The sequence below is a fragment of the Ranitomeya imitator genome, chromosome 2 (genome assembly GCF_032444005.1).
Source record: "Ranitomeya imitator isolate aRanImi1 chromosome 2, aRanImi1.pri, whole genome shotgun sequence".
NCBI classification, from domain to species: Eukaryota; Metazoa; Chordata; class Amphibia; order Anura; family Dendrobatidae; genus Ranitomeya; species Ranitomeya imitator.
In genome coordinates this window covers 775824224-775834584 of record NC_091283.1, presented here as the reverse complement: position 1 = coordinate 775834584, position 10361 = coordinate 775824224, and the positions used below count along the sequence as shown (strand labels likewise).

Sequence of the window (10361 nt, the reverse complement as noted above, 5' to 3'; positions counted from 1 at the left end):
TGTTACTTGTGTTCTTGTTTATATTTGTACAGGGATTCAACTTGGGACCTATCAAATTTTTTTTTAATCCTTGAATCATCTGATTTTATGTTAGTGTGAGTTTCTTCTTTTTCTTTTCAAATTACAACTTAAGAGAAAAAAGGTCATCATATCCTCAAGTGTGATTTTCCAAATACAGTCTCATCCTAATTATATGTTAAAAACAAGATTAAAAGAACCAATATTTTTACCACCTATTTATACATGTAACAATTTTTTTCTATTACATCACTAAACATGTCATTTATGAAGTGTAGAAGAATAGTACAGTAGTTAAATCCTCGTTTTATGAACTAATCAAACAATTAATGGTAGGTTTTTACACTGGCCTTTTATCATCAATGTGTCCCTTCTAGTGGGTGAAATGTCATCTTGTCCATAAGCGCTTACTAGCAATGACCATTTCCTTTTGTGTCAGAGTATGTACAGCCTGTCATGGTGCTCGGCTCCACCTGAGTGAATATCGGATTGTTGTTCACTTTTACAATGTCTGGTTTTCTTGGATACACAAAGGACGGCGCTGGACCAGAAGCTGCAGAAAAGTCCTTTCTACTTCTTCATTTTCACAATTTTTGGAGAGTCTAGTAGCCGCCACCAGCACCGATCATATTCAGAGGTCACATCACCAGTTATGCCATCCATTGCCGATCTTGTGCCGCCTTCTACCACATCATGGACGTCACTCTCTTTGCTGAATGAAGAAACCCTTGTTTTTATTTCTGTTTCCCTACATGGGATGACAGTCCAGTTTTTGCTGAGTCCCCTTTCTGCTTCCTGTAACCAAGGTTTTCACAAACTCTCCTCATCCTCTTCGTAGTCCTGGTTTGTACAATACATGAACTGGATGTTAAGAATATTTTTCTCACTCCATTTGAGGAGTTTCCTGGGTATTAAGATTTGGTGTGAATACGACCTCTGGAGGCTGGAGCTGCCGGCCGGTCATCTGCTCTGCAGTCACTGTCCACCACTGGTCATTCTCAGCCCTAACAAAGTTTCCTCCTCTGCCCTCTCCTCCTTCTAAGCTGTAACATAATAAAATACAGCAATATCCAAAAATCATGGATTATTTGGTAAATATGGACCCCTCACTGTTAGACCACAGGCTGAACAGATCTGAATGCGAGATTTTCAAATTGACACTAATAATTTTATTTTTTAAAATATGATCCCATCTTGTATTTTGGTACAGATGTGGCTAGGAGCATAGCAGGCACATGTGCAGTTTTTGACATTTTTAAATTAAAGTTTTTTTTCGAAAATGCGTTTTAAAGTTTTGCACTTGCGTTTGCATAGGTAAAATATTATCAAAGATATTCTTGTGACATATCTGGTGAAAGCATGTACAGTTCTGAGTAGAATGGTGTTTATTTTGTTTCTCTATCTTTTTTCTAGCCTGAGTTATGGGGAGAAATGTAAAGGCAGGCAACACCGAAATTCGCACTTTTTCTGAACTTTGAAAATCAATAAAAAATAAAAATCTAGAATTTTTTTTCTTTACATTTTGCATTCCCTGACACACTATTACCAAATAATCTCAAAAGAATTAAAAATATAGTGGTAAAAATCATTGGTTCACTTGACTCATTGCAAAGTGTGTAAAAGATTGAATTACCGAAGGTAAAATAATGTTGGCTTAACAGCGGTGTCCAAGAATTTCCAAAATGACAGGTCTTGTGTTCCTGGTATGAAGTGCTTACATGAAATGTGGTCAACAGAAGCACGACCATCAAAGAGTGCCCAAGACTAGTCCACTCACCATATAGGACTTAATGTAGGACAAACTGTTAAAAAGGCTAAAGGGGTTACCTGGGACTTTTTGCAATGGGGCCAAGAACTTAATGGCAAGCAGTTGCTAACTACCTGCCTGCTCTGCCCATCGATAATGTGTTCCAGCTCAGGAGACAATTTGCCGGCTTCATTTGACCTTATGTCAACAGAGCAGCTCTCTGCTCTGTCGACAGATCGTCACTGCTGACGTTATGTTGACTGACAGCCAGCTCATCCTCACATCATGGGGAGTAGGCAGGCAATCCGCATGACAGCAGTGATTCCTCATCGACAGAGCAGAAGGGAAAAAGCTGCTCTGTTGAGGCGACGTCACAGAAAGCAGGAGAATCGCCAGCAGAACAGATCGGTGACCATCCTCAGCTGAAACAAATAGTCACAGAGCAGCACTGGTAGGAAATACCTGCAGGGAAATTCTAAGCCCAATAGCCAAAAAACCCAAAGTCCAGATAACCCCTTTAATGATGTGCTATGTATCGTGCTGTATAGACGCAGACCAGACAATGCCCTTGCCAACTCCTGTCTAATGTCAATAGCACCTGCAATGGCCATGCGACTATCAGAACTGAACCATGGAGCAATGGAAAAAGGAGATTTAGGATTACCGTATTCATGTTTGATGGTCAGGTTCAGGATATCGGTATCCTTAAGGCGGCAGTGACCACCTATTTCAGCAAAATGTAACATTGTCATATTCTTCAAACTATTCCCGAGTAACTTTTGCAAAGATCAAGGTGAAGACATTCCTTTCCATTTTCATGAATGTTAATTTGAAGTACTTATGGCATATGGCAAAAAAAAAGTCTTATCTCAGAACTTTACAGAACCTGCTGCTAACATCTTAGGGGCTGATTAAGACACGTCAGACTTAAAGGGTTCACCGGAGAACTATGGATGCACCAAATTCATTCAGAGGCAGACGCCAATATAAGAATTCGGAATATCTTCCCAGTGGCGTGCACCAAAGAAACATCACTCCAAAGACTAGAGTAGTATGTTTGGTGTACAAAAAGGCAACACTTTTGGTGAATTTGACAGGCATGCGCAGTGACACCCTGCCTATATTCCTTAGTGACCATTCCTGAAACACTATATTGGGACCATAGCAGGGATGGACAAATTACAATGAAGACAGTTGTGACTTAAATATAAATATACTTTAATTAACAGTTCTGGAGACAACGAGGGGACAAAATAATGGTGAAAGCAGACACACATGGAAGGTAGACCAAAGAACATTGGAGCAAACAATTTGAACAACATGTTTAGAAAGTGTTTTTTTTTTCTTTTTTATATTAAGTCAATAATAGAAGACACCATAAATAGACAAAAGACATTTCTGATCCACACTGCCCAGCATTAATGGTAAGGCTATGAATACAAGCACAACACACTTCAAGTCTCCCATTTGCCTTTACTTTGTCACCTTTTTATTTTCAGATCAATGAGTGTCATTTTTTACAGTACAAATATCAACCTGTGAATACACAAAAAAAAAACAAAGGAAAAAAAACACAAGAAAACGATTTTACAGAAAATACAGGATATATATGTGAATATATATATCAATTATAGATAGATTCTTCATTCTTAAAAAACTACTATATCCTGTACATTGGCAATCATATAATCAAATACTTTTTACCTTTTAAATAAGGTTAGAGAAGAAAAAAAACAGGTGCTCGAATAAAACAGATTTACCTGACTATCCTGGGGTGTCAAAGTCTAAGCAGGACAATGTGAAAATGTACAAATGGGTGGAGTTCATTATCAGTAATACACAATAATAGGTTCTGTGCTATTCTTATGTGTGAGGGGCACCTGAGCTTTAGCCAAGTGGTGCGCTTTACGTACAGTCGATGCCCATGCTTTATTTTACTTGCCTAGAAGTCTAACTCAGCAGGAGCAAGTAAAGCATGTATCTTCCTGTAGGGATAAAGGAGAACCAAAAAAAATCCATTTAAATTGATCCGAAAATGTTGAGTATAGGACTAGAATTTTTTTGCCATCCAAGAACCAACACCACTTCTGCCCATGGACTGTGCCCGGCCTTGAGTTCAATACCAATTATGTTAACAGGGTTGAGCTGCAATATCACAAACAGCGCATAAGACAAAAGTGGGGTAGTTTTGGAAGGGGGAAAAAAGTATTGAATTAAATATCCAATGGTGCTTTTAGATGTGACGATATGGGTGAGTCAATGCACCATCGAGTGCCGACCGACTGTACACAAGTCGTTTGTGCCGATCCAACTAAAGATGATGAGGACAGAACAATTAGATAACCTTAGCAGCACATCACCCCTTTACCCAAGACTATGCCCCGCCGACAACTTTCTTTGCTGACAAACTATCCGATCACTCGGCAAATGAGCGTTCTGCATGGAATGTTTACACGGGCTGATAATCAGAACCGAGCATTCCAACAAATGCTCCAATAATGCTCAGTGTGAAAAACAAGGTAATCGTGTAGTTAGGATACTTTTTAATGGCCAATAATAATAAAATAAATGATGTTACAAAGCAAAATTTCCAGAAGTCCCAAAAGCTTTCTTTGTAACATCATTTATTTTATTATTGTTAGCCATTAAAAAGGTATAACTACAAGATTACCTTGCTTTTCACACTGAGCATTATTTTTTCAGCTGGCCAACATGGTACCAAACCCCTTTTTTTCTTTTAACAAATGCTCGTTCGCAGATTATAAATGCACCAGTATAGTGGAGCAAATAGAGGACTTTATTAATCAGCATGGACGATGACCAACTGGAATCAGAGTGTCCCAGGATAACACAATTATGTGTTGCCTATAGGGTAAATATGCAGCAACTCCCCACAAAAGCGGCCTCAAAAGGCAAACACTATAGAGTTTCAACACGAATACGAGACCTGCGTATAAGGGTTATGTGCACACAACGTCTTTAAGAAAAATGAACTTCTTACGAGTTTTAACCACTTCAAGGTTTCCGAAACCTGAAGCCGTTGGAAGTGGTATCTGCACAGCAAAATAGTTTTCACATTGCTGTACACCATGTTCATTATTTGTGTCGCCTTTTCGGACGTCGGCATGTGCACACAAATCTTTCCCCACCCCTCCCTGGAGTTTTCCCAAGCGGAGCCACTTCAGGAAAATGCCAGCAATCGTCTCCCCGAAAGTGGCTTCACCAGCGGTATTGCCATCATTCTCGCGCTGGCTCTGCCGCCGGCACATTTTACGTTATGCTGTGAAATCTAGAGAGCGGGTGACTTCCTAGCAGAAGCTGCGCGAAGGATGAGCAGGTCACTTCCTTTAAGCCCTTCAAGGTTTCCGAACCCTGAAGTGGTTAAAAGACTCCTTTACTGAATGAACTCCACCCATAACTAAATATTTAGCTTTTTGGTACAAGTGTGATAGACCAGAAAATTGTAACAAAAATCAAAGAATTCTTAACAACTGCTTTTCACACACTTTTTGGTTAAAAAAAGCAGTTTAAAAAAAGATGGAAACTATAAACTTAAGTTATTGTAGGTTTACAATCTGAAAAGTGTCATGAAAAGTGTTCTGCTCAGAATACACCATATTAAACAATAAAATACGCAATAAAGTGTTTTCTATACGAGTGAATGCAAAATATATGTAATAACATCTCCATATATATCTATAGAAGATTTTTTTTTCAATGTGACATGGAATACTTCATTTAAAATTAAAATGATTTAAGACTGCCGACTGACCATACAATCAAGACGAGGAAGGCACTAGAAACGTGGACAAATCTCTCCTCCGATTAGATCTTGTCTGATATGTAAAAATCTTTAAATGTTTTCTTTATCAACAGTTTGAAAAATAAATGTAGGAAATACTTAGAAAAAATTCACTTTGCAACGGAGGTTATTTCATATATTTTTTTTTTGTACTTTTTGACGTTGCTAAAGATTTTTACAAAACCATATATTTACCAAACCATTCATTGTCATTGTTTTTTTTCAACAGAGCATTGCTGCAACAGGTAGAAAGATTGGAGAACGCAATGCTGCAGTCCCACAAAAAAAAGAAGTAAAACAAAAAAAAAACAAATCGAGGTTCTACCACAAACAAAAAACAGTGAAGTGATGAGTGCACTTGACCATGTGAGATTCAGAAGAATACATAAACTTGAATTGTATCATGGAAAGATTTTAACAAAAAATTAAATATAAAAAAAAGTAAAAAATAAAATAAAAAAAAATAAAAAAAATTCTGCTAAAGTATAGCTTCTTACTTTTGTGGGACTGCAGCACAAGATTGTTCAGATACTTCAAAGCCTTCATAGAGACACTGGTTAGAAAATGGCTTTGAGCCCAGTATTTAGGGTAAGTGGTATGAAATTATGTTTTCCCAAGAAAATAATGCTTTGTTCCCAGACGTGACTGGAAAGACGCACACAGGGTATAAAATCTTACTGGTTTATGTGGTTTCTTCATATACAAACAAGAATGGCTATGGATAATGACGTTCCCACATGGGCAGGAGCTTGTAGACGGTCCATGGTAAGTTGACGTCTTGTTTCCAACGTGGGTCCTTTGGAGAGTAAATTATCACAGTGCTGACCAGGTAAATGAACAGGTCAAGGTAAGTTAACAGAAAGAACGATGGTAGGTGTTTATGGCATTGACCAAGTTCTTAGCACTTCTGAAAGCATCCAGACAACCGTGTGACTTCTGCAGTAGTTATACTTTGTTTATGAGTCTGCTATATGCCGCCTGCCTAGTAGGCAGCAATGACAAAGGGATGGGCCAATGATAGGACCGAGGTACAACACCGTGAACGTTCCTTTCAAAGTACTGGAATGGTCTGTACCACCAGACCCGCGAGAGGAGGTTCAATGGCGAAGCTTCTTTTAGCACCTGCAATTAAAAAACGGACAGAAAGTTTATAAAAAGAAACACTATAGTAAAAAGAAATATGTATTTTTTAAAAAAGGACAATGCATAGTATATTAAAAAAGGACAAACTATGTACAGTATATTAAAAAAAAAGAGAAAGAAAACAGATAGTATATTAAATAAATAAGGATAGTGTGTACAAGAAGCTAATCTGGTAGTCTTGAGTGAATATGCTCAGATAAGGTGTTATCCGCCATGCTCCTGTGCCAACCAAGTGACTTCGCTGTGCTCAAATAATATGTTCCAGTCCCCGTGGCAGTATGCCAGGCGGCAGCCATAACACATGTACTGGGGCTTATTATTTGCGGGACGAGCTGTACTTTTGAACGACATCATTGGTTTTGCCATGTCGTGTAACAGAAATCAGGAAAAACATTCCAAGTGCGATGAAACTGCAAAAAAAGCGCAATCCCACACTTGTTTTTTGTTTGGCTTTTTTGCTAGGTTCACTAATTTCTAAAACTGACCTGATATAATGATTCTCCAGGCCATAGACACCAAACATGTCTAGGTACTTTAAGTGGTGAAAAAATAAAAATTCCAAACTTTGCTGAAAAAAAAAAAAACGCACAATTTTCTGATAACGGTAGCGTCTCCATTTTTTGTGATCTGGGGTCAGGTGAGGGCTTATTTTTTACGTGCCGAGCTGACTTTTTAATGATACCATTTTGGTGCATTTTGGTTCATCGCCCGTTATTGCATTTTAATGCAATGTCGTGGCGACCAAAAAAAGCACTTAATTTTGGCTATTTTTCTCGCTACATCGTTTAGCGATCAGGTTAATCTTTTTTATTGATCGATCGGGAGATTCTGAATGTGGCGATACCAAAAATATGTGTGAGTTTGATATTTTTTTATTGTTTTATTTTGATTGGGGCAAAAGGGGGGTGATTTGAACTTTTATATTTTTTTATATTTTTTAAACACTTTTTAAAAATTTTTTTGGCATGCTTCAATAGCCTCCATGGCTAGAAGCATGCACTACTCGATCACCTCTGCTACATAAAGGTGATGCACAGATCACCTCTATGCAGCAGAATTGCAGGCTTGCTATGAGCGCCGACCACAGGGTGGCGCTCATAGCAATCTGCTATCCACAACCATAGAGGTCTCAAGGAGACCTCTGGTTGTGATGGCAACGCATCGATGACCACCGATCACGTGAAGGGGGTCAGCGCTGCGAGTACTTCTGACCGCGCTTCTTGAAAACAGCTGACATATCGCGGCTTTGAGGTGGCCTCACAGCCGGAGCCCACCTCAAAGCAGGGGATACTGCCAGCTGATGTACTATCACGTCAGCTGGCAGAAAGGGGTTAATAAACTGGAAATCTCCGCATGTGTTGCGGCTGTTGAACAGCAACGCGACATGCAGCCGCGGGGACTGGAACATATTATTCAAGCCGCCGGAGAAACTCGGTTAGCTTTCTTATGACTTAAACTTTCAAACCCCCTTTTAAAAGAATATTTCTTCTGTCCTTTAGGCCCCACACAGACAGAATGGTACATGATTTGTGGTAAAATATCAGGATTACAGTGATTTAGATGGTTTCCATAAGGTAAAAATGAAAAGGGACTTTTTTTTGCATATATTAAACTGTTGCTAGAACCTTTCGCTCAGATATGTTAGCAACAAAGCTGCCCACCGATCACAGCATCACCATTGACCTCTAGCTATGGTCTTAGCCAATTTTTTCTTTGGGTACCAATTGATAATTGTATAAAAAGAAATACTCCCAGTTGCATTTTCAATACGAAAGGTGGTATTATAAATAGTAGACCGCCATTAGAAAAGCATTTAGACATGAATAGGAGAAGAAATTGAGTATCAAATCATTGGAGTAAAAAAGTATACATTTTATTGAAGTATCAACATGTAAAGAATTATAATAATAAAATGACATAGGCCGAGACAAGCACATAGAGCAAGGTCATGTGCAAAGCATGTAACACAGTAGCACAGCCCATGAACACTGGGAATAAGACAGAGTATATACTGGTAGACATTGTCCCGAAAATAGAAGTAAGCTCAAAAATAGTGAGAAACGTTACAAGCGAGATGTCAAATAGACATACAGAGGCAAAGCTTACCAGTGAGCACAAGCACGGACCCTGAGCCAGATGGCAGGAACCCCGACGCGCGTTTCGCGTGCTTAGAAGTTTTTAGTGCTTACTTCTATTTTAGGGACAGTGTCTACCAGTATATACTCCATTTCTTATTCCCAGTGTCCTACTACTTAAAACACATGGGCTGTGCTACTTTATTATTATTATTTATAAAGCACCATTAATTCCATGGTGCTGTATATGTGATAAGGGGTTACATACAGGGTTATAGATATCGTTAACAATACACAAATTTACAATGGTACAGACAGGTACAGAGGGGAAAGGACCCTGTCCTTGCGGACGTAACATTACATGTATAATTTACATGCTTTGTACATGACCTTGTTCTATGTGCTTGTCTTATGTCATTTTATTATAATTCTTTACATATTGATACTTTAACAAAATTTATACTTTACTATATTGATTTGATACTCCATTTCTTCTATTCATACCAATTGAGAATTGTGCAGGGTGTGACTAGTCCTGGGATGCAGAGAACACATTACTTGTGGGGTTCACGTATGTCCATTTAACTAGATCTCACGATGGCGTCCAGAAAATCAATTACCATTGATTTAAATGCAGGACAAATCACACACAAATCAGTTACGTTCAAGAGAAATAAAAGGGAACAATATCAGTGTGTAGAACCCAAAGGCACCGTCACACTGAACGATATCGCTAGCGATCCGTGACGTTGCAGCGTCCTGGCTAGCGATATCGTTCAGTTTGACAGGCAGCAGCGATCTGGATCCTGCTGTGACATCGTTGGTCGGCGCAGAAAGTCCAGAACTTTATTTCGTCGCTGGACCTCCCGCAGACATCGCTGAATCGGCGTGTGTGACGCCGATTCAGCGATGTCTTCACTGGTAACCAGGGTAAACATCGGGTTACTAAGCGCAGGGCCGCGCTTAGTAACCCGATGTTTACACTGGTTACCAGCGTAAATGTAAAAAAAAAAAAAAAAACACTACATACTTACATTCCGGTGTGTGTCCCCCGGCGCTGTGCTTCTCTGCACTGTGTAAGCGCAGCGGCCGGAAAGCAGAGCGGTGACGTCACCGCTCTGCTTTCCGGCCGGCGCTTTTAGTGCAGAGAAGCACAGCGCCGGAGAGGACAGACGCCGGAATGTAAGTATGTACTGTTTTTTTTTTTTTTACGTTTACGCTGGTAACCAGGGTAAACATCGGGTTACTAAGCGTGGCCCTGCCCTTAGTAACCCGATGTTTACCCTGGTTACCAGGGGACCGGCATCGTTGGTCGCTGGAGAGCTGTGTGTGACAACTCTCCAGCGACCACACAGCAACGCTGCAGCGATCGGGATCGTTGTCTAGATCGCTGCAGCGTCGCTTAATGTGACGGTACCTTAAGAAGTCACTGGCTGAACAAAGACTACAGGAAAGCAAGAAATGCTCCTATACAGAGTGTGACTCCTCCAGAAAAGGGGATGTGGGGCGTCTGGTGGTCTGGATACATCCTGTACAGCCACCTACTTACTGATGTTTGCTGGATTCACAGGCAACA

At 39.7% G+C, this 10361-nt stretch overlaps 1 protein-coding gene across 4 annotated transcripts in view; it reads right to left on the bottom strand.

The window, feature by feature from the left end:
- Nucleotides 1-2959: 2959 nt before the first annotated feature.
- The window catches only part of SGMS1 (sphingomyelin synthase 1), a 384726-nt gene continuing 377324 nt past the window's right edge, over nt 2960-10361 (bottom strand). For all 4 annotated transcript variants that reach the window (XM_069753528.1, XM_069753531.1, XM_069753529.1 and 1 more), the window contains one exon: nt 2960-6689. In XM_069753528.1, coding sequence (XP_069609629.1) covers nt 6513-6689 — 177 coding nt within the window. In that variant the 3' untranslated portion in view covers nt 2960-6512. The remainder of the gene's footprint in view (nt 6690-10361) is intronic.